Below are 24,858 nucleotides of genomic sequence, written 5' to 3'. Positions count from 1 at the left end.
GATGCCTGTAAAGCCACTTCCATTAAGGCATGTCTTCTGGACCACAGTTATCACAGACGCCAATGCAATAGGCTAGGAGGCACATTGCAACCAAATGTTGGTTCAAGAGAGATGGGCGTTCAATGTGGCAGACATCATCGCAAATATCCTGGAAATCCAGGTGGCTTATCTCGCATCAACAGCATTTGCTCTCTCAGATCAAGGACACAGTTCTGATTTGGAATAGACAATAGAGCTGCAATATCATAGCTACATCGCAATGGCGGAACCAACAACAGTTCCTTACTAAGGGAAGTGGAACCCATCATCATTTGGGCAGAGGGGAATCTGAAGACCTATCTTCCAGCCCACTTAAACAGATGCCGATCACCTATCCCAAAGACTCCTGGATCACAAAAAATGGTCCCTACAAATTAAGTTATTCAGTTGGATTGTGGGCCAGTGGATATTTCCTGAACTGCATCCTTTTGCTACAGCAAGCAATACCAAGCTGCGGAGGTTTATTTCACATCTACCTCACCCTTGGGCAGAAGCAATAGATGCCCTGTCAAGTCCTTGGGCATACAATCTAATTTAGGCCTCCTTCCTCAAATTCTCTTGGGACTTTCAATATCAACAATAAACGGTGATAACAGTCCTGTCATATTTGCAGGGAGACCCATGATTCCCTAGGGCAATATTTCTTACTGTCCAGCTTCCAGTAAATATTCCTCTGGTACCCTTTTCTTCTGGCTCGAGGCATCACACCCATCAGAATCCTCACAGAGTGAACCTTCACATTAGATTGTTAAAACAGAGGCTTTAATCATTAGGATGTTCCTCCAGAGTTGTTTCAACTCTGCTCAAAGCACAGGAGCCTTCAATGAACAATACGTGTGACAAGGTTTGGAATAGGTTTAGATCTTTCGCGAACGGCAAAACTTCAATCCTGATGTACCCTCTTCCTCCCAACTCCTTGACTTCCTGCAAGCAGACCTTGATTTAGGATTAGGATTGAGCAAATTTAAAGATAAGCCCACCCATTAAAACAAATCTTTCCCACTTGATCTCTCTATCATTCTGGAGCCCTTATCCAAACAGCCTTTTGCCTTATCTGATTCAGCATCCTTGTGGAATCTCACTTGGAAACTATTTTCTTTGTGGCAATGGCATCGGGCTGGGAAGTATCAGAACTCTAGGCTCTGGGATCAGAAGACAATAATATTATTTTTTGTATTGATAGAGTGTAGCTTAGAACGGTACATGAATCCATCCCTAAGTTCTCCTCTTCCTCTACTATCTCCGAGCCTTGTACCCTGCCAATATTTTCAGATCCAATTTTGACCTTCTTCACGAAGACGATATTATTACGGTACTAAGATACTATCTAAGCCACAACTCCCTTCAGACTTTCATCTAACCTATTTGTATTAAAGTGGCGTTCCACCCCCCCCCCCCCCCCCCCAAAAAAAATATATATATTAATGTGCTTAAAAAAAATAAAAAAAAAACATTTGGAGATAATTATTATTTTTTTTTACTCACCTCTAAATGCCTGTTGCTAGGAGGTCCCTCGTAGTCTGCCTCCTTCAGCGCCTGGGCTCCTGACATCACTTCCCTCGGTGCAGGAAGGGAGATCGCCTCTCCCCCCTCCCTCTTATCAATCATCTGGGACATGTGACCAGTCCCAGACAATTGCGCGGCCAGTGACGGTGCGCGGCTCACGCATGCGCAGTGGGTGCCTGGCAGTGAAGCCACAGCCGGGCGCCCACAGTTAAGATGCAGGCGCCGCCGAGCGGAGGGGGGGACGAGCGGGGCTTCGTTCCCCTGCATCGCTGGACCCTGGGACAGGTAAGTGTCCGATTATTAAAAGTCAGCAGCTGCAGTATTTGTAGCTGCTGACTTTTAAATTTACATGCGATTCAGTGCGGTGCAAACTGAGCCCACTAATTTTGTTTTTTTTTAAGTGGGAACTCTGCTTAAAAAAAAAAAAAAGACAGGTGCAAAGGAGCATAATCTGGGGCCCTTCGACCATTCCGGAACTGCAGTATCCTTAATGCATAGTCATGTCTGTGAATATCAGAGCTTTACAATACTTCATGGGACATGTGGTTCGGCGGCAGCTGGGGAACCATTGTTTGCAGATCCCTGCTCTAGTACAATAGTTTCATGAATAATCAAGTTGGTTCAGTTGGGCCGTATGCCACCCGGTTGTTTTCTGCTTCTTGGACGGCCAGAGCAGACGTATCCATCAAAACAAGCTAAAGGGTAGCATCGTGATCATCTCAACATGCGTTTACGAGACGTTACAGAGTAGACCCGGCAGCTTTCTCATCTGTAGAAACTGGCAGACAGGCTATCAGGCCGGCATTTGCCTATTTTATATTCTTTTCAAATAAATCTTTTACTATGCATCATCCCACCAATTTCAGCTAGTTATTTGTCACAGGTATGTTGCCATGGAGGCGCCAAAAAAACAGAAAATTGTTTCATACTTACAGTAATTTTCTTTTCCTGGTGCCTATCCATGGCAGCGTACAATCCCACCCTCGGTATGCTTTATTAGGTAGAATGCTGGGAGTGCACTAATGCTTTTCTTTTATAATATTCACTGGTCCTGAGGGAGGAGCCAGGGCGGAGCTTGTCACGGGTATGCTACCATGGATAGGAACCAGCAAAAGAAAATTAAGGTAAGTATGAAACAATTTTCTGTTTTTTCTATTTTGGATAGAGAAGGGCAGAATATAACCCTGGTCAGGCTTTTTTGCAATGTGTGTCCTATTGGAGAGATTTTCCTTCACTTCCTTTCCCATAGTCAAAACAGGAAGTGAGAGGAAAACTGAAATGTGAGGGAATCCCTGGTTGTTACCAGAACTAGTTTCCCAATTGGAAGATTTCCTTATCTATTTCTGTTCTTGGGGCAACTCAAAATTTGGGATGTTCTTTCACTTTCTTTGATACCGGTAACCGTGACTTATAGAGCGGGTGAACCTCCCTAAACCTCGGTTTAAAACATTAAAGGATAAGTACACATTTTAGAACATGTTACATGTTCCACCCGTATTTGTTTGAATATAACATGGCTGTGCGGAGCTCCAAGCCACGTTATTCATTCACAGTAAATTGGGAAACTACAAGTCCCGACAGCCTTTGCGACTGATTGCTTGTAGTTTCAATGGACTACCATGTGTAGTTCATTGTCTCTTCCTATCAGTGTGTATCTGCTTGTCCATATGAGGTACGAGCAGACAGATACACAGACAGATTTGCAGGAGTACTGCATGGCACGCCTAATCTGCTGTTTTCCAGGCTGCAAGTAAAAAAAATAATAACTGCAAATTTCCAAAACGTCTTTCAGGACAGCACCCGAGAGATCATGGCTCCTCCTCCCACAGGAAACACCTCATCAATTAAGTCTTTAAATTGGAATCCTCCACGTTGCCTCATCAGTTTTTTGTGTTTCCTCCAGCTGGAGGAACACCTCTGGTGGGAGCCATGATCTCTCAGGTTTATCCTGGGAGACACAGGTTCTCACCTGTTAGGTCTTTTTTTTTAGGCCAGGAGAGTGAGCCTCCCACTTGCCTCTTATATGGACGGTCCCGTGGGCTCCCTCTCCCTCTTCCGTGCTCGGGGAGAGCCTGTACGTCCGGGGGTGCTGCCTCAAAATTTTTGGCCTGACAGGTGGCCGTCCTCTGTTCCCTTCTATATGGAGGAACGAGCGGTGGCGGCCGCCATGTTGCTGGTGGCAGAAGAGCGCTTCAGCCACGTCCAGGCAGCACTTCCGGGTCGGCGCGTGCGTCATTTCCGGCGCAAAGCGCAGTGGGAGAGGGCAGGGTCACCTGGCGCCTTATTTCCGGTTCCAGGTCAGCGCAGCGGCGTTTTCGAATCTGGAACCGGTCGTTTTACCACGCACCGCAGACAGCTATGGATAGCGATGCAGCGGATAAGGGGGCAAGCCAAGGCGCCAGCAAGGCTAAGGTAAGGGACTGTGTCCTCTATTACCCTGGGCCGTTTTCTCCTGTGGGGGGGGTTACTCACCCTTTCCCCCCCCTTCCCCCCACCACCCACCCCCCCTCCCCCCCCCCCTCTCTCAGAAGGTATGTTGCAGTGGCTAGATTTAGTATATCTGCCCTACAACAGGGGATTAGGTGGTGGTGGCGGCTTGCTTGGGCACATGGAAAATGAGATGTTTCTTCCTTAGTGCACCTGGGTGTATTATTTGCGCTGTATTACAGCCTTTTAAGCGTGGTTCCATGTCTCTTTTCTGTTTGTCCAGGCCAAAGGTTCTGCCCAACCAGTCAAGAAAAGGTGCCCTGTCTGCAAAGAAAAATTAAGCGATGCTTGGACCAAAACGCTTTGTGCAGAGTGCATTACAAATTTGGTCAGAGAGGAGACTCCATCCGTTTGTGGCGACTTAGTGTCAACAATAAAGGATGAGCTCCGGGCCACCTTTCAAGCTTTTAGGTCAAACCTAAGAGAGGAGCAAGGTCCCTCTAGGGATCCTCTGGTTCCGCAGCCATCTTCAGAACCCCAGAGTGGTTCTCATAATTTTTGGGGGTCCGATATCCCAGGACGTTTCTCAAGGGTCCGTTTCCCTCGCTCCAGATGATACAGATTCTGAGGAGGAGGAAAATGAATCAGATACCGCTTCTAAATACAAATTGTCACTAGAAGAGGTGGGAGGACTCCTGAAGGTAATCCATGCCACTTTGGGGATAGAAGAGGAAAAGAAGGAACTCTCCCTGCATGACCGCATGTATGCTGGTTTAGGAGATTCAAAAGGCCGTTCTTTTCCAGTCCATTCAGTTATCACTGATATGATTAAAAAAGAGTGGCTGGAACCTGAAAAAAAGCCTTTCTTTTCCCGGGCTCATAAGAAGAGATTTCCATTTGAAGAAAATCCAGATTCTATATGGAATAAGGTTCCAAAATTGGACTCTGCCTTTTCTCAGGTCTCTAAGTCTACGGACCTAGCCTTTGAGGATATGGGCACTCTGAAGGAGCCCATGGACAAAAGGATGGACCTGCTTCTTAAAAGAACCTGGCAATCAGTAATGCATAATCTGAAACCAGCAATGGCAACAACCTGTGTTGCAAGGAACTTAGATCACTGGGTTAACCAGTTGAAAGCCCATGTCATAGCAGATTCCTCAAAACAGGAGATTCTAGACTCTTTTTCAACCCTGTCAGCAGCAATATCATATATTGCGGATGCGTCTGCGGAATCTATCCGCATGTCAGCAAGGTCAGCAGCTTTAACGAATTCTGCCAGAAGGGCCCTATGGCTGAAGACGTGGCCAGGGGATGCTGCATCTAAAAATAGACTGTGTGGTATTCCGTTTGCAGGCGATCTGCTATTCGGTTCAGAGCTAGAGTCCATTCTTGACCGCACGGCAGACAAGAAAAAGTCGTTTCCGGTTAAGAAGAAGCAGGTGCAAACCCGTAAGCGTTTCTTTCGCCCCCAAAAAGGTCAGCAGGAAGGAAAAACGCAGGGCAAGAGGAAGTCATGGTCTTCTCAGAAGCCCAAAGGTAGGGGTGGAGTGCTCTTCAATCCTCCTGCGGCCTCCGCAAAACCACAATGACTCTGTAAAGGTCGGGGGAAGACTACAGGAGTTTCTTCCTCAGTGGAGAGCCATTTCCTCAAATCAATTCGTTGTAAAGATGCTCTCCCAGGGGTATGTGATAGAATTTACGGAAGAGCCTCCAAGAAGATTCCTGGTGACAAACGTCCCAAGAGACGCAGTCAAGGCTCTCGCCATGAAGTCCCTAATTCAGGAACTGAAAAATCAGAGAGTCATTGTTCCGGTCCCAGCGGGGGAGTTCTTCCAGGGGTTCTACTCACATGTCTTTCTGGTTCAGAAACCTTCAGGAAAGTTCCGTCTTATCCTGAATCTCAAAATGCTGAACAAATCAGTAGAATACAGAAGGTTTCGGATGGATTCAATATTTTCAGTAAGAAACCTCCTGTATCAAGGGTGCTATATGGCATCAATAGATTTACAAGATGCCTACCTCCACATTCCTATTGCCGCCAGGTCGCAGAAATATCTGAGGTTAGCACTGAAAGAAGGGAAGAAGGTGGTACATCTGCAATTCAGGGCACTCCCGTTTGGTCTGTCATCATCCCCAAGGGTCTTCACGAAAATAATGGCCGAAGCTCTGGCGCCTCTACGTCTAGAGGGGATCTCAGTTATTCCGTATCTGGACGACCTGCTGTTTTTTGCTCAGACCAGAGAAGGTCTTCAAGAAAACTTGCTCAGAGCCCGTGTTCATCTAGAATCCATGGGGTGGATTTTAAACCTTCAAAAATCAAATCTGATTCCCTCACAGGAAGTGTTATTCCTGGGTTTCCGTATCAACTCTTTAGAACAAAAAATTTTTCTTCCAGAGGAAAAACAGGAAAAGTTGGTACAAGTGGTGTCATTACTACAGTCCAATCAAGTTCTGTCCATCAGGAAAGTTATGTCAGCATTGGGAACCCTGACCTCTTCCATTCCGGCCATCCAGTGGGCAAAGCTCCATTTCAGACCTCTGCAAAATTTCCTGTTAAAAACCTGGAATCACCAGCAGGATTCACTAGATTCATTAGTGAAGATCCCTACTTCAGTAAAAAGAAGTCTGTGGTGGTGGAAGAACCAGACAAGGTACTCAGAGGTACTGTTATGGTCCTTCCCAACTCAGGTGAGGTTGACAACAGATGCCAGTTCCTGGGGTTGGGGGGCTCATATGAGCGGCCGGTGGGCCCAGGGCTCGTGGACCACAAGAGATGCCCTAAGGTCCTCAAATTGGAGGGAACTAAAAGCTATAGAAATGGCCTTACTGACCTTTGCGAAAGAAGTCCAGGGGCAACATACTCAGATCCTGTCAGACAACGCCACGGCGGTGGCTTACATAAACAGACAGGGGGGAACCAGAAGCAAAGTTCTGCAGAGCTTGGCAAAAGGCATTCTGAGTTGGGCAGAGCTCCATACTCTATCCTTATCCGCGGTCCATTTAAAAGGGACCTTAAACAGAGTAGCGGACTTCCTAAGCAGGAACCAGATTTTAGAGGCAGAGTGGCAATTGAATCCAGAAGTCTTCCAGTTAGTAGTGCAGAAATGGGGGCGCCCAAGAGTGGATCTCTTTGCCACCCAGGAAAACTCGCAAATGTCTCGCTTCTTCTCCCTGAACAGGAACGAGGCATCACTGGGAGTGGATGCTCTGGCACAAGATTGGAAGTTTCACCTCTGTTACGCATTCCCTCCGTTTCTGCTTATCCCTCGGGTCATAGCAAAAATCAGGAAGGAGGAGACAACAGTGATCCTCATCACTCCTTTCTGGCCAAAAAGGCCTTGGTTTTCATCCCTTCTTCAGATGCAACAAGAACCTTACTGGCACCTTCTGTTAAGAAAAGGCCTTCTGTTACAAGGTCCTCTGTTTCACCAGGAAGTAGCAAAACTAAAGCTCACGGCCTGGCTACTGAGGAGCAGCTCTTGAAGAGGAAAGGTTTCTCGGATAGGCTGGTAGCTACCCTCCTATCCAGTAGAAAGAAGGTTACAAGAGCAATCTATTCCAAAGTCTGGAAAATCTTCAACTCCTGGTGCACAGCATCTGACAGATCTCCAAAACAAATTTCTTCTGTGCTTGAGTTTCTGCAAGAAGGGGCGGACAAGGGCTTAGCGGTCAGCACCCTCAAAGTTCAAGTTGCTGCGCTGGGGGTATTCCTGGAAAAATCCATTTCATCAGAGCCCCTAGTAATAAGATTCTTCAAAGCTCTTACCCGGTCTAGACCAGTGGTAATCAAAAGCTGTCCAGCATGGAACTTATCGGTTGTTCTACAGGCCCTGACCAAGGAACCTTTTGAACCCATTAATTTAGCCTCCCTGAAATTGATTACTTTGAAAACAGTGTTTTTAGTGGCTGTTACAACAGCTCGAAGAGTCAGTGAGCTGCAAGCCTTATCAATCAGGGAACCTTTCTTTTCCATTTTTTCAGACCGAATTGTTCTGAAGACGGATCCTAATTTTTTGCCGAAGGTCGCTTCGATCCAGAATCGAACTCAGGAAATAAAACTTCCTACCTTTTGTTCTAATCCATCGGGTAAAAAGGAAGAAGAATTCCATACCCTGGATGTTAAAAGAGCAGTCTTAAGTTACTTGGAAAACACTAAAGACTTTAGATGTTCAGATGCTCTGTTTGTTTTATTTTCCGGTAATAAAAAAGGAAGTCAAGCTTCTAGAGGAACCATTGCCAGATGGTTGAAAATGGCTATCTCAGAAGCCTATTCCCTTACAGGTCTGGAGAGTCCATTAAATGTTCGGGCTCATTCTACAAGAGCTTCCGCGGTGAGTTGGGCAGAAAAAGCTGGCGCCACCCCCGAACAAATCTGTAAGGCAGCTACTTGGACAAGTCTGACAACCTTTGCCCGTCATTATAGGTTAGACCTCATGACGGCTGGGGACCAGGCTTTTGGAAGGAAAGTCTTACAGGCTGTTGTCCCACCCTAAATGGAGTAAGTCTCGATTATCCTCTCGGGTGCTGTCCTGAAAGACGTTTTGGAAAATTGCAAGTTAGACTTACCGGTAACTTGTTTTCCAATAGGCTTTCAGGACAGCAGTAACCCGCCCTTTGTTTATGTTAATGCTGTAACACTATGATATAACTGTCGCTTATGTGTTGCAGCTGGGGCTGGAGTTCTCTACAAACAACTGATGAGGCAACGTGGAGGATTCCAATTTAAAGACTTAATTGATGAGGTGTTTCCTGTGGGAGGAGGAGCCATGATCTCTCGGGTGCTGTCCTGAAAGCCTATTGGAAAACAAGTTACCGGTAAGTCTAACTTGCAATTTTTTTTACCTGCAAAAAGATGTGTATTTATTTTTTTTTAAAGGTGAACTTATCCTTTAACTGCATTTGAATCGCACAGGAACCGCACCGCATTCCTGTGCAAATTACATGCGATTCAGTGCGGTGCAAACTGAGCACACTAATTTTGAATGGGCTCAAATCGCACCGCATTGCCCAAAAGTCGTGCATGCACCAATTTTGGAAACGCATTGTAACCGGATTGCATGTGGGGCCAGATTTCTCACAAGGCCACCGAGGCCAGGCCTCGGGGTGGCAGTGGTGCAGGGGCATCGCCGCTCCTGCGACGACTTCCCGGATTGCCCGGGATTGTCCCTTAATTATGATCTTTGTGCCGTGTCCCGGGCACCTTCATTCTGGGATAATACAGTGTCCCGGAATGAAAAGAAAAAAGACGGTCCGCCTCTGCCACTCTGAGATAGTTACACTCATCTGCAGCAGAACTGGTTGGTAGGCTAGGGCCGCCCAGCGTCTAGCAACCAGTGACGTCTGCTGACACATGGGCAGTGCACCCTATGGCTGAGCAGCGCACCTCCGATTCTGAAAAGAGTCCACCCACCTCCTCTCTCCTTCTCCACCACCAGCCAGGCACACCAGAGCGATGAGTCACCAGGATCCAGCCTGTGCCCACTGCCCAGTCAGTGCCAGTGAGTCCCGGGGCCATCGCCGAATACTCCCGAGTCCCGCAGCCATTACGGGGAGCACATTGCCAGCAGCCCGACTTCTCCAGTCCAGTTCTCCTGCTGAGTCTCCTCCCGCCCACGAGGGCCGCGAGTTTTGAGCCGCCACTGCGCCAGACAAACTTCCAGGACCAGGTTAGTGTTTGTTAATGTGCAGCAAATGTAATTCATGACAGTGATACAGCAACTTGCTGGCAAATTCTTGTTTAGTCACTATTCAATTATTAACCACTTAAGCCCCGGACCATTTTGCTGGCCAAAGACCAGAGCACATTTTGCGATTCGGCACTGCGTCGCTTTAACTGACAATTGCGCGGTCGTGCGACGTGGCTCCCAAACAAAATTGACGTCCTTTTTTTCCCACGAATAGAGCTTTCTTTTGGTAGTATTTGATCACCTCTGCGGTTTTTAATTTTTGCGTTATAAACAAAAATAGAGTGACTATTTCGAAAAAAACGCATTGTTTTTTACTTTTTGCTATAATAAATATCCCCAAAAAATATATAAAAAATTTTTTCCTCAGTTTAGGCTGATACGTATTCTTTTACATATTTTTGGTAAAAAAAATCGCAATAATCGTTTATTGATTGGTTTGCGCAAAAGTTATAGCGTCTACAAAATATTGATAAAGGTAAAGCTTCAATTTCAGAGCTCTACAAAACATTCAAAGCAGAAGAATTGCAGGTTATGTACCCTAATATTGATATAGCAATGCGTGTTTATCTTTGCACTCAGCAGAACGATCTTTTTCATGTCTGAAACAAGTAAAGAACTATTTACAATCATCTTTGGGTCAAGAAAGACTGAACAGTTTAGCTTTACTTGCCAGTGAGTCAGAACTTTTAAATACTTTGTCCTACGAAGATATTATCGATGAGTTTGCCAAAAGAAAAGTTAGAACTTAAAAATTGTAGGGAGTTTCTTACTGCTATAATCTTTTAAAAGGCATTTTCTGCATTACAGAGTATTTTCAGTCCGTACAATTAAAGCCAGTTATTTTCAGTGTTCTCGTAGCGTGGAGATATGTTTTTAATTGATCTATTGTAGCAGTCATCGATAAAGGACGAGAATGGTGGTGTGTGTGTGTATGTATGTGGGGGGGGGGGGGGGCGGCAATGAAGGACTCGGCCTTGGGGCGGCAAAGGGAGTAAATCCGGGCCTGATTGCATGGTCGTTTTGTACCATGCAATCCGGTGCAGGCAAATGGACTGCATTTGCGACCTACATTTGGGATGTCGTTAAGATTGCACTGACACCCAGAGCGCAAGGGCAGTACAATTTGAATGCAGTGCAGGAAATGTGAACGGATTGTGGTTTTCCCTCACGGGATTCCAGTGTGAACCTAGGATAAGGGGACATAGACAGCAGTAAAAACCTGACAGATTTTTCAGTCCCTCTCTTATCTATCCAAAAGTAAAAGAAGTTTTGGCTTTAGTTATACTTTACCTAACTCAGTGCTAAGGACTGGAAAAAGCCAATGTGTCATGCAGTGGTACCTTTCTGTTAGACCGTTATATTTTAAGTGGTACTCCGTTTTTCCCAAATGATAAAATAAATGTGTAATGGAAGTAGGTTGTTAACATACAGTATAATCTTATTGTATCTTTTAGATTTTCCACAATTACAGATGAACCCTCAGAGTAAAAGATGGCTCGATTCATTTGTAACATGCAGAGGACTTCCCTGGCTGTTTATAAAGGACTTATATCTGAGCGTTCTATGGTGACATACCCCAGAGTAGTTCTGGGAATAGAAACAAGCTGTGATGATACTGGAGCTGCAGTTGTGGATGAACATGGAAAAATACTTGGAGAAGCCCTTCAATCTCAGAAAGATGTTCACTTAAAGTGAGTAGAGTATTTTTTGTTATGGGTGACAAACGAAATTATATAAAAAAGGAAACCAATGTCCTTGTTATGTAGTATAACTAATTATTATTATTATTATTATTATTATTATTATTATTATACAGGATTTATATAGCACCAACAGTTTACGCAGCGCTTTACAATATAAAAGGGAGAGCATACAGTTATAATACAATAAAATACAGGAGGATTAAGAGGGCGCTGCTCAGAAGAGCTTACAATCTAATAGGGTGGGGCAGGTGGTACAAAAGGTTGTAACTGTGGGGAATGAGCTGATGGAAGTGGTAAAAGATTATTTAGAGACGTGATAGGCTTTTCTGAAGAGATGAGTTTTCAGGGATCGACTGAAGGTAGCAAGAGTAGGGGATAGACAGACAGGTGGAGGTAGCGAGTTCCAGAGAATGGGAGAGGCTCTGGAATAATCCTGGAGACGAGCTTGAGAGGAGGAGACGAGAGAGCTTGAGAGGAGGAGACGAGAGAGCTTGAGAGTAGGAGGTCTTGAGAAGAGAGGACGATTTGGGTGATATTTGGAGACAAGATTGGTTATGTAGCTCGGGGCAGAGTTGTGAATGGCTTTGTATGTTGTGGTTAGTATTTTGAATTTAATTCGCTGGGTGATTGGGAGCCAGTGTAGGGATTGGAGGAGAGCGTTGGCAGACACTGAGCGGTTGGTAAGTTGGATTAAGTCTGGCAGCAGCATTCATGATAGACTGAAGAGGGGATAGCCTATGGAGAGGCAGGCCAATGAGAAGGGAGTTGCAATAGTCAAGGCGAGAGATAACAAGGGAGTGAATGAGGAGCTTGGTGGTTTCATTTGTTAAAAAGGGGCAAATTTTAGAGATGTTACGGAGGTGAATTCTACAAACTTTTGACAACGATTGAATTTGAGGCTGAAACGACAAGTCAGAGTCTAGGATTACACCTAGTACCCTGGCGTGAGGGGATGGACTGATGGTTGCATTGTTGATTTTGATGGAAAAGTCATGGAGGGGGGCACGGGCGGGGGGGAATATTAATAGCTCAGTTTTAGAGAGATTCAGTTTAAGGAAGTGGTGCGACATACATGCTGTTATGTCAGTTAGCAATGTGAGAGTAGACTGAAGGAGTGAGGTGAGGAGTAGACAGATTTGGGTGTCATCAGCGTATAAGTGGTATTGGAAGCCGTGGGCGGTTATCAAGTGACCAAGGAAGGAGGTGTAGATAGAGAAGAGAAGGGGTCCAAGAACAGAGCTTTTGGGAACCCCCACAGAAAGGGGCAATGGAGAGGAGGAGACTGAGTTGTAGGTGACACTGAAGGAGCGTTGTGATAAATAGCAAGAGAACCAGGATAGAGCAGAATCTTGGAGGCCAAGGGAATATAGTTTATTGAGAAGGAGCGGGTGGTCAACAGTATCAAAGGCCGCAGAGAGGCCAAGTAGTAGGAGTATGGAGTACTGGCTGTTGGTTTTAGCAGTTAGTAAATCATTGGTGAGTTTTAGTAAGGCAGTTTCTGTGGAGTGCTGTGAGTGAAAGCCAGACTGTAAAGGGTCAAGAAGGTTATTTTCACTGAGGTAGGAGCTAAGACGGTTGTAGACTAAGCATTCTAGAAGTTTAGAGGTGAATGGGAGCAATGGGATGGGTCTTAAGTTGTTCGCGTTGGTAGGGTCCAGTGAGGGCTTTTGAAGTATGGGAGTGATCTGCGCATGTTTTAGAGGGGAGGGGAAGGTGCCACTAGAGAGGGAGAGTTTGAAGATGTGAGTGAGGGAGCATAGGATAGAAGAAGAGAGGGTGACCTTAGTAGTTGTGAGGGAACAGGATCCAGGGGACAATTGGTTAGGTGGGCATCTGAGAAAATTTTTCTAACCTCTTCAGTAGTAGCCAATTCAAAAGAGGAGAGTGTTGAATGTGCTGTTAGGCAAGGTATGTTGGGTGGGGAAGATGTACGCACAGTGGAGGGATTCTCACGAATTGCATCAATCTTGTCTTTGAAGTGATTGGCAATCTCTTGGGCAGTGAGTGAGTTAGTGGGTAGCGGGGGTGGGGGATGAAGCAGAGAGTTAAAGGTTGAGAAGAACCGACAGGGACTGGATGACAAGGGATTAATAAGAGACACAAAGTAGACTTGTTTGGCAGCATGGAGGAATGAATTGTATTTTAGAAGGGCAGATTTATATAGGGTGAGGTCTTGCAGGCATTTGGTTTTACGCCAAGTCATTCAAGAGCACGGCAATGTCTCTTGAGATTTCTAGTGTTGTTAGTTTGCCAGGGTTGTAATGGTCGGAGCCTGATTCTGCGTGTTGTTAGAGGAGCAAGTGCATCTAGTGATGATGAGAGTGAACTGTTGTAGACAGACGTGGCCAGGTCAGGACTGGACAGGGGAGAGATTATGTCATATAGGTGGTCAGTAGCAGAATAGAGAAGAGAAGTGTTAAAGTGGCGAAGGTTTCTACAAGTAATTGTTTGCTGCTTGGAGGGATGGGTGGTTGGAGGCCAGGTTACAGTGAAAGTAATGATGTTGTAATCAGAGAGAGGAAAGGGGGTGTTGGTGAGGTTGCCAGGGTTGCAGAGATGGGAGAATACAAGGTCAAGGGTATTACCATTGGAGTGAGTGGAAGTATGTGTCCATTGGGTTAGGTCAAAAGATGAGGTTAAGTCGAGAAGTTTAGCTGTAGTTGGGCTGTTAACATTGACAGGAATGTTGAAGTCACCAAGAATGATAATGGTTATTTCAGAGGAGAGAAAGTAGGGTAGCCAGGCAGCAAAGTCATCAAGAAAGCGCGATACCGGTCCAGCGGGCCGATAAATTGCTGCAATCCTCAGCGAAATGGGAGAAAACAGACGAATACAGTGCATCTCAAAAGAAGAGAGGGATAGAGCGAGAGGGACCGGAAGGACTTGGAAGGTGCTTTGTGGGGATAGAAGGAAGCCAACTCCACCGCCTTTCTGTCTGTTGGGTCTGGGGGAGTGAGTCCAATGAAGACCACCATGGGAGAGGGCAGCAGGAGAAGCTGAATCAAAATTTTGAAGCCAGGTTTCTGTTATGGCGAGTATGTTAAAGCCATGAGAGATGAAGAGGTCATGTACAGATGTTAGCTTGTTACAGATGGAGCGGGCGTTCCAAAGGGCGCATGAGATTGGTGGGCTGCTTTGAGGAAGCAGGAGGATAGAAATTAAACTGAGTGGATTGCGGTGGTTGCCAGAGGGGGAGGGGTATTGGATATGTGGCTTGCAGTTGGAAAATGGCGGACCAGGATTAGGAGAAATGTCACCTGAGACTAGAAGAAGGAGGAGGGTGAGAAAGGCAAGATGGGAGTGGGATGTGCATGAGCGCACGTGTCTAGTGGCCCTGGTGTTTATGTCAGCATGTGGGTGCAGCAAATGCAGGAGATGATGGGTGCCATAGTAGGGAGAGGGTAGGAGTGAGGGTGATATGTGCATGCTGCAGGGAAGAGAGGAGGGGTAGAGTAAAGATAATTTGAGGATAGAGGACACTGATGTGAGAAGGAAGAGAATAAGGAGCATGTTAGTGGATAGAGAGTGGGAAACTGACATTGTATAAAAAGCTGGTTTGCTTGTCTTGCAGAGTGGAGCAGAGTTCTTGTTGTATCTTCATCCAGCTTTAGTTAAACTGCGTCGGTGAAACTGCACATCACTCGTGACAGAGCCATTATGTCTGCGCCTTGCCCCTGTCTGCGCCACCCCATAGGCTGCTTTAAATTTATAGGGACACAGAGCAGGCATGCATTTCTCAGTTGGTCATTATTGGGTCTGATTTGAGACACCTGAATATGGGAGAGAAGATGGCCAATACCAGACCAGCTACAGACACAGGCTAGGGTCGTAAAGCTAATTACGTCTCTTGATCACTCAAGCCAAATGGGGTTGAGAATCAATCACCAGTAATATTGCTATTGCAGTGGGGTTGGTTTAGAGCTAGCATTAAATATAGAAGTTTAAAGATATGGCAGCAGAAGACATTTACCAAAAATGTTAAAGCAGTGTCAGTTCAGTAGAGATGTACAGATGGATAGAAGATGTTTACCAAAAATGTTAAAGCAATGTCAGTTCAGTGGAGATGTACAGATGGATAGAAGACATTTTACCAGTTTAAGACTAAGACGCAAATTAAAAGCTGGACACAGTTGTGTCGAGGCCTTACACATCTGCAGATGTTACTTGTGTATACGCATACATGCATAAAGTCAGAAGAATTGCACACATCTAAACGTGAGTGGATCATGTAATGGATACCATAAAGAACCTGCATTCCATGCAGAAAATATGCATATTTCCAAATTAGTGGAGCACCCCCCCCCCCCCCCCCCCCCACACACACACACACACACACACACACACACACACACACACACACACACACACACACACACACACGCAGAGGAACAAAGATACTTTAAGAGCTGTGCTGTGACAAGACAAGCTCTCTGCTAATCTAATCACCCCAACACAAATCTCAGGTTGGTTTTATTTCCCATCTCAGAGAAATTGTCAGAAGTTATCATGCTGATAACAGAGGAATGAAACAGCAGAAAGACATGGGACTCTGGGCTTTGGAGAGAGATAAGTAAACACTGCAGATATATGTGCCCTGGTCAAATTTCATGAATCGGGTTTACATCCACTTTAAGTCTTTACTTTGTCCTGTTATCTGTACCAGAAGGGAACCTTCTGTGGTTGCCAGGTAAGCATTACAGATTTTTTTTTTTTCATTTTAAGAGAGGACAACTGGATGGTAGACAATGGGAAGCATTAGAACAGAGTTAAGTAAGCTTTCAAATTTGGCCAGTGCTACAGCACCGTTTTTGGCTTTAATCTTGCCTTTGTACTGGAAGTCTTAAGGTTGGAGTGGAAGTGATGTGGTCACCCCTCACCCAGATGCAGTGCACTTTCTATCTAGGCTGTGGCAAACCTAATACCACATTTTGCTGCTGTTGCCTCACATCCTCTAGTTTCTTCCCTGTAACCGAGATCAACACATGTATTGTAACCTTTATAAATTGAAAATATTTTGCAATTCTGTTACTGTTAAAATTGAAATCATGGCTGTTCTTACATTAGTACTTTGCAGGTGGCATTCTTGATATATCAAGTATTGTCTCAAATCTGGGTAACATTCTATGGGCTATAGTGGTGACAGCGCAATAAAATGACAGCAGTGTGCATGGAGATTGAACCATGCAGTGATATTAGCAGACAGGTCAGCTGATGTTGGAGACTTGTTGCCAATAAAACCGATTCATATTATACACTGAATACTCAATAAATATCCATCAAATGTCATGTGGCCTAAAGCTCTCTGATTGCCTCAGCATTTTCAGGTTCCACATTTCTACCCTGGCAAGTTGCTTTTGAAGCTGAACTTCAGATATTGATTTTATGGAACATTTTCTGGCATTCTCAGATTGAATAAGATGGATATGTGGGCCAGTGATGTCACGATTTCCACTTTGTCCAATCAAAGAACACTTTGCATTCAGTAAGAAAAATTCAAGGAGTCCTGTAAATGGTGCCCGTGCCAGGCAAACGACCCCCTATCATTACTATGCAGCAGGGCAGCCGCTTGACTTGGAACCTGGAAGACAGCGGTGATTACTGCAGAGATGCTTTGCTTCCACTGTGATCCCACGTGTAAGGCATGTGCTTACTTACATTGGTTCAAGCTGGACCAATGAAACTACAAAAAAATCCACACTTCAGTAGTTCAGCTTTAAGCTTATCTTATATATAGATGCTGTTCTAAGAAGTTAGAACTAGAAGGAGCTCACAAAAGTTGCTATCCATTAGGATTCTTCTGACATCTATTCAGAATAAAGAGGCATGGCTCCTTTTAAGTACTTAGATTCCAACCCCTCCTCATGTCTTTCTGACTAGTGAATGGTACACATTACTCCCCCCTTCAATATGTGATTTGCAGTGAAATTACATTAAAGACTGACAGTCTTCCTAAAAAAGGCTGTTTATAAAACTTGAAGAAATGGAAGTGCCACAGACAGCTGAGAAGCTATTGCAGTCGCCCCCTTACTGTACATCCAGTCTGATCTTTATACTAGTATTCAGGACTAGTAAAAGCTACTATATAATAAGCTATGGTGACATACATTTTTCTTTGTGTAGAAGAGTTTGTCAGCTCTCCATGTTTCTGAAAAAGTTCTCTAGCTATGACTAGTCTCATTGCTAGTCTGCAGTGAGGCCTGTTCTAGTTCAATGCTATCTAAGTCACTGACCTGGGGCAAGTATAGACATAAAGAATTCTGAGACTCATTTACAGCATACATGTTTTAGTTGTTGTGAGTGTGGTATAGAATTTAATGATAATAAATACAGGGAATTTTAAATAGAATTTATTGTTTTTGGCAAATGGTAAATTATAAATAAAAGGGTAGTGTCTGAATACAGTACAGTGGATTTACAGTGCTTCCAGCCAGTTACGACGATTTATAAATAACTTAATAAAATTTGAGTTTTGTTCAGACAATCTGTATACCACAATAATTTCCTGAGTTCGTTCATCTATGGGGAATTCTTACCAATGTATAAATACAGTGGGGCAAAAAAGTATTTAGTCAGCCATCAATTGTGCAAGTTCTCCCACTTAAAAAGATGAGAGAGGCCTGTAATTGTCATCATAGGTATACCTCAACTATGAGAGACAAAATGTGGAAACAAATCCAGACAATCACATTGTCTGATTTTTGAAAGAATTTATTTGCAAATTATGGTGGAAAATAAGTATTTGGTCACCTACAAACAAGCAAGATTTCTGGCTCTCACAGACCTGTATCTTCTTCTTTAAGAGGCTCCTCTGTCCTCCACTCATTACCTGTATTAATGGCACCTGTTTGAACTTGTTATCAGTATAAAAGACACCTATCCACAACCTCAAACAGTCACACTCCAAACTCCACTATGGTGAAGACCAAAGGGCTGTCGAAGGACACCAGAAACAAAATTGTAGACCTGCACCAGGCTGGGAAGACTGAATCTGCAATAGACAAGCAGCTTGGTGTGAAGAAATCAACTGTGGGAGCAATAATTAGAAAATGGAAGACATACAAGACCACTGATAATCTCCCTCAATCTGGGGCTCCACGCAAGAGCTCACCCCGTGGGGTCAAAATGATCACAAGAACGGAGAACAAAAATCCCAGAACCACACGGGGGGACTTAGTGAATGACCTGCAGAGAGCTGGGACCAACGTAACAAAGGCTACCATCAGTAACACACTACACTGCCAGGGACTCAGATCCTGCAGAGCCAGACGCGTCCCCCTGCTTAAGCCAGTGCATATCCGGGCCCATCTGAGGTTTGCTAGAGAGCATTTGGATGATCCAGAAGAGGATTGGGAGAATGTCCTATGGTCAGATGAAACCAAAGTAGAACTGTTTGGTAGAAACACAACTCGTTGTGTTTGGAGGAGAGAGAATTCTGAGCTGCAACCAAAGAACACCATACCTACTGTGAAGCATGGGGGTGGGAACATCATGCTTTGGTGCTGTTTCTCTGCAAAGGCAACAGGACGACTGATCCGTGTACATGAAAGAATGAATGGGGCCATGTATCCTGAGATTGAGTGCAAACCTCCTCCCATCAGCAAGGGCATTGCAGATTAAACATGGCTGGGTCTTTCAGCATGACAATGATCCCAAACACACTGCCCGGGCAACGAAGGAGTGGCTTCGTAAGAAGCATTTCAAGGTCCTGGCGTGGCCTAGCCAGTCTCCAGATCTCAACCCCATAGAAAACCTTTGGAGGGAGTTGAAAGTCCGTGTTGCCCAGCGACAGCCCCAAAACATCACTGCTCTAGAGGAGATCTACATGGAGGAATGGGCCAACATACCAGCAACAGTGTGTGACAACCTTGTGAAGCCTTACAGAAAACGTTTGACCTCTGTCATTGCCAACAAAGGATATATAACAAAGTATTGAGATGAACTTTTGATATTGACCAAATACTTATTTTCCACCATAATTTGCAAATAAATGCTTTCAAAAATCAGACAATGTGATTGTCTAGGTTTGTTTTCACATTTTGTCACTCATAGTTGAGGTATACCTATGATGACAATTACAGGCCTCTCTCATCTTTTTAAGTGGGAGAACTTGCACAATTGGTGGCTGACTAAATACTTTTTTGCCCCACTGTATCTCCCAATTAAATTAATAAGTAAATATAATTTTATTAATATACAAGTATGATTATACAACTTCATACAAAATCGGAATTTATGGTGATTAATATCTCATACACATAATCAAAGTCACCAAAACAATAATAAAATGATTTCTCTAAAACTTACATGTAACCCTGGGACAGCCGCAACCAATTATAAAAGGGGTGTTTAACCGTGCCGAAAACTATGAACAATATTATCTGTTGTTGCTCATAAGACAACTTTCTGACTCTGGCCGGTTGAAAGAAGGAAATTTTTCCTGGGGAGCCAACAGATAAGTTAGGACTTCTTTCAAATTAATAATACCTAACAGGGGTTACCAATTTGGAGTGGACAATAGACAATTTCCCAGGGACCACAATAGCCAAATTAGTTGCTATACAGGTTTATACTCAATTTCACCCAGACACGGCTTCAACACACAGCATAGACAAATAATGTGGAAAAATTAATAAATACTAAACTACCCGACACACTGTACTTGATACGGTTAAAATATAAACGGTAACAGGCGATTCCTACAATTTTGGTTGATTAATATTTGTATGGTCAGTATCTCACCACTGTTTAACTGCCGCCATGTCTTTTCGATGGGAGGCTTCTAGCCTGCTGGCAAGGGATTCTATGTCGGCTCTCATAGGCAGGGCCTGCTGCAGCGCCCTTAGCTCTGCATCCGCCCGTAGGGTGAGAAGCGTCAGGTGCGGGTGGATGGAATCTTGGGAGTCGAGGAGGAACACCGCTGGTGTATCAAGCTCTCCTTCCAGGGTGTGTGAGGCCATAGGTGATGTCTGTGAGTCATGCTGTATTGAACTCACGTCCCCCATGCCTCGTGGTGTCCGCCATCTTAGGGGCCGGAGATGACTCCTGGGAGCTGGGGAAGTATCTTTGAATTTCTCCGCTTGCATGTGGTCCGGGAAGCGGCTTCTTTCTGTTTTTCCCTCTTCGCTTCCCAGCAGAGTACATGCCGTGTTTTCTGATTTACAGTCAGGACCATAAATATTGGGAGATCAACACAATTCTAATATTTTTGGCTCTATACACCACCACAATGGATTTGAAATGAAACGAACAAAGTGTGCTTTAACTGCAGACTTTCAGCTTTAATTTGAGGGTATTTACATCCAAATCAGGTGAACGGTGTAGGAATTACAACAGTTTGTATATGTGCCTCCCACTTTTTAAGGGACCAAAAGTAATGGGACAGATTAACAATCATCCATCAAACTTTCACTTTTTAATACTTGGTTGCAAATCCTTTGCAGTCAATTACAGCCTGAAGTCTGGAACGGATAGACATTACCAGACGCTGGGTTTCAACCCTGGTGATGCTCTGCCAGGCCTCTACTGCAACTGTCTTCAGTTCCTGCTTGTTCTTGTGGCATTTTCCCTTGAGTTTTGTCTTCAGCAAGTGAAATGCATGCTCAATCGGATTCAGGTCAGGTGATTGACTTGGCCATTGCATAACATTCCACTTCTTTCCTTTAAAAAACTCTTTGGTTGCTTTCGCAGTATGCTTCGGGTCATTGTCCATCTGCACTGTGAAGCGCCGTCCAATGAGTTCTGAAGCATTTTGCTGAATATGAGCAGATAATATTGCCCGAAACACTTCAGAATCCATCCTGCTTTTGTCAGCAGTCACATCATCAATAAATACAAGAGAACCAGTTCCATTGGCAGCCATACATGCCCACGCCATGGCACTACAGCACCATGCTTCACTGATGAGGTGGTATGCTTTGGATCATGAGTAGTTCCTTTCCTTCTCCATACTCTCCTCTTCCCATCACTCTGGTACAAGTTGATCTTGGTCTCATCTGTCCATAGGATGTTGTTCCAGAACTGTGAAGGCTTTTTAGATGTTGTTTGGCAAGCTCTAATCTGGCCTTCCTGTTTTTGAGGCTCACCAATGGTTTACATCTTGTGGTGAACCCTCTGTATTCACTCTGGTGAAGTCTTCTCTTGATTGTTGACTTTGACACACATACACCTACCTCCTGGAGAGTGTTCTTGATCTGTCCAACTGTTGAAGGGCGTTTTCTTCACCAGGGAAAGAATTCTTTGGTCATCCACCACAGTTGTTGTGGTCTTCCGGGTCTTTTTGTGTTGCTGAGCTCTCCGGTGCATTCTTTCTTTTTAAGGATGTTCCAAACAGTTGATTTGGCCACACCTAATGTTTTTGCTATCTCTCTGATGGGTTTGTTTTGTTTTTTCAGCCTAATGATGGCTTGCTTCACTGATAGTGACAGCTCTTTGGATCTCATATTGAGAGTTGAGAGCAACAGATTCCAGATGCAAATAGCACACTTGAAATAAACTCTGGACCTTTTATCTGCTCCTTCTAAATGGGATAATGAGAGAATAACACACACCTGGCCATGGAACAGCCGAGCAGCCAATTGTCCCATTACTTTTGGTCCCTTAAAAAGTGGGAGGCACATATACAAACTGTTGTAATTCCTACATCGTTCACCTGATTTGGATGTAAACAAATTAAATTAAACAAATTAAAACTGAAAGTCTGCAGTTAAAGCACATCTTGATCGTTTAACTTCAAATCCATTGTGGTGGTGTATAGAGCATATATAATATATATATATATTATACTGTTGTCTTAAACTTTGAAACAATGGGGCTGTTTATAATGGCTTTTCCTTGATCAAAGGTCTTGATATCTGGATCTGAAAACACCAGTTTCACCATTGTCCATTGGGGTTGAGTAGTTGCTTAATTTAGCATTATCTTTGCATTGATTAACTTTTGGTCAACTTGATTGTCTGTCTGAAGAACTGGTTTCTTTAGGCCTTTCTTTCTATCCTTGTTTTAAGTGGTTTCAGGAGAAGAAGAATTCAATTATTGCGAAATGATAGTTCATTGATTTTGTAATTTCATATAGAAATATCCTGACATAATCTGTAATTCAAAAATATTGAGGCCAGAAACAGACAGACGGTTAGCATTTTTAGAAGGAAGCCATCAAACGGCAGGTTCTGTTCATCTCTCATGACAGGTCTACATTGAGCTCAGCGCAAACTACACATTTCAACCAAATTCTTTTTCCTGCAGTGTTGTTTCTCATTGTGTAGCTATAAAGTGTGACTTTTTTTTTTTTCCCCCAATGTCTTTCATTACAGGACGGGTGGCATTATTCCATCAGTGGCACAGCAGCTTCACATAGACAATATTGATAGGGTTGTCAATGAAGCCATCATTTCTAGTGGAATTTCAGCAAGTAACCTTTCAGCTATTGCCACAACAGTGAAGCCTGGACTGGCTCTGAGCCTTGGAGTTGGTCTAATCTACAGTTTAAATCTGGTAAAACAGTATAATAAGCCTTTTATACCTATACACCACATGGAAGCTCATGCCTTGACTGTTCGGTTGTTGCATCCAGTGGAGTTCCCATTCTTGGTACTGCTGATTTCAGGAGGACATTGCCTTCTGGCTGTAGCCAATGGCGTATCAGATTTTATGCTGCTTGGACAGTCGCTAGATGAAGCACCAGGTGATTCTCTGGACAAGGTATTATAATTTCTTTAATATAGATATAATTTATTTTATAGAAAAATGTACATCTTAAGTAAACCAGTGTGTTGCAGATGTGAAACATATGGAAAAGCATTAAAGCTGCATCTGTATTCCTTGTGGAGGGGCTGCTTAAGATATACACATTCATGCTGCCTGAATACTGCATGCAGTGGGAGCACTTTCTCATAACTGTCTGAATACCTTTATTCTATGACTTTCATAACCCTTTAGTCTGCTCACTTTTATGGGTTTTTTTCATGTATTTATCTTCTCAAAATTGCATTTCAAGCCCTATACCTTTTTAGTTTTGGATCAAGTTGGGGGTGGTTAGAACCCTGTTTGTGTTTATTACTGTTCTGGGCTTTAACCTCCCTGGCGTTATTCCCGAGTGTGGCTCGGGGTGAATTTTCAGTACCAAAAGCGGTAACCCCGAGCCACACTCGGGATCGCATCGCAGGATCCAGGCAAAGTTACTTACCTTGTCCCCAGGATCGTGCGATGTCTCCCCGCTGTGTGTGCGAGCCGTGTCTCCGCTCGATCTATCACAGTGCGGAGCTCCGTTCGTTCCCTGCGAGTGTTGCAACGCATGGGGACGGAGCACGGCGCCAAATTAAAAAACTTAGAAACACATTACACATACAGTACACTGTAATCTTACAGATTACAATACTGTATCACATTATTTCACATCCCTTTTGTCTCTAGTGGTTTGTCCAGTGCCCTGCATGCAGTTTTATATTATATTTATATATATATATATATATAATATATACACTGTTCTTTCTGCCTGGAAATTGGAGATTGTCCATAGCAACCAAAAAGTGTCCCTTTACATCAAAAGCGGTTTGAGACCAGCTAGAAAACAGCGATAATAAATTAGAATCACTTGCAAAAATGAGCGATAGTGATTTGTGGGGAAATTCGTCATCAAACACTGAAAGTAATGACAGCGACAATTCTGCAACTGAGCAAATTTCAGTGTTTTTGATTTGATTACATTATTGAATCATTTTTATTATTATTATTTTATTTGTTCTAATTATTTATAGTTATTTATTATATTATAATTTATGATTTTGTGTTTCAGACTTTATCATACCCGGGCTGTCTACTAGACTCTTGTTTGGACAGATTTAAGTGTGTTATTCCTAAGAATTACAGGCCTACAATATAAAATGCCAAATTTCCATGCAAAACATTGTACCACTTTGAGCATCAAAAATCTGACACAATCATACCACCAGGGAGGTTAATCGAAACACATTTTCTCACTTTCTGTCACAATGACAGCCAGATAGGAAGTGTGGGAAATCTGCAACAGGGACATAGAGAGAAATATAAACATGACAGAATGTCCAGCCTTCCTCCACTCCACTATAAAGCAATTTGTTATCTGTTCCATTTTGCCTCCTGTACAAAACTAATACAAAATGTTTTGGTTGGACATACACTTTAAATAATGGTAAGTTACACAGTTATGTGAACTTTGTGTTGTTTTTCTAGAATCCTTTCTTACTGAACCTGGAATACCTGATTAGCTGGTACTTCGAAGTACAGTTGCTGTTAATACTGCTCAGCCATTATTAGCTGAAGGAAGCAGGCTAAATTTCCTTATAACTACAATTTTATTTGAATTGTTTATCTTGTGGAACTAAAGTAAAATACTTACCTCTGTTCCAACAGTCCGATGCCTGTAAGGTTCTACATTAGCATCTTCTCCCCTTCTTCTTTTGGGTGCTGCTATTAAGCCGTCTTGATTGGCCAGTGTGGGATGACATCACTCCCATGCATGC

General features: G+C 43.8%; 1 protein-coding gene across 5 annotated transcripts in view; it reads left to right on the top strand.

The window, feature by feature from the left end:
- OSGEPL1 (O-sialoglycoprotein endopeptidase like 1) overlaps positions 1 to 24,858 on the top strand; it is an 87,870-nt gene that overhangs the window by 21,250 nt on the left and 41,762 nt on the right. For all 5 annotated transcript variants that reach the window (XM_073633182.1, XM_073633181.1, XM_073633185.1 and 2 more), the window contains exons 2-3: positions 11,114 to 11,350; positions 22,672 to 23,059. In XM_073633182.1, the coding sequence (XP_073489283.1) occupies positions 11,151 to 11,350; positions 22,672 to 23,059 (588 nt within the window). In that variant the 5' untranslated portion in view covers positions 11,114 to 11,150. The remainder of the gene's footprint in view (positions 1 to 11,113; positions 11,351 to 22,671; positions 23,060 to 24,858) is intronic.

This window comes from Aquarana catesbeiana, linkage group LG06, assembly GCF_042186555.1.
Source record: "Aquarana catesbeiana isolate 2022-GZ linkage group LG06, ASM4218655v1, whole genome shotgun sequence".
Classification (NCBI taxonomy): Eukaryota; Metazoa; Chordata; class Amphibia; order Anura; family Ranidae; genus Aquarana; species Aquarana catesbeiana.
Note: the sequence above shows the minus strand (reverse complement) of the source record. Positions and strands in the feature narration are given on the sequence as shown.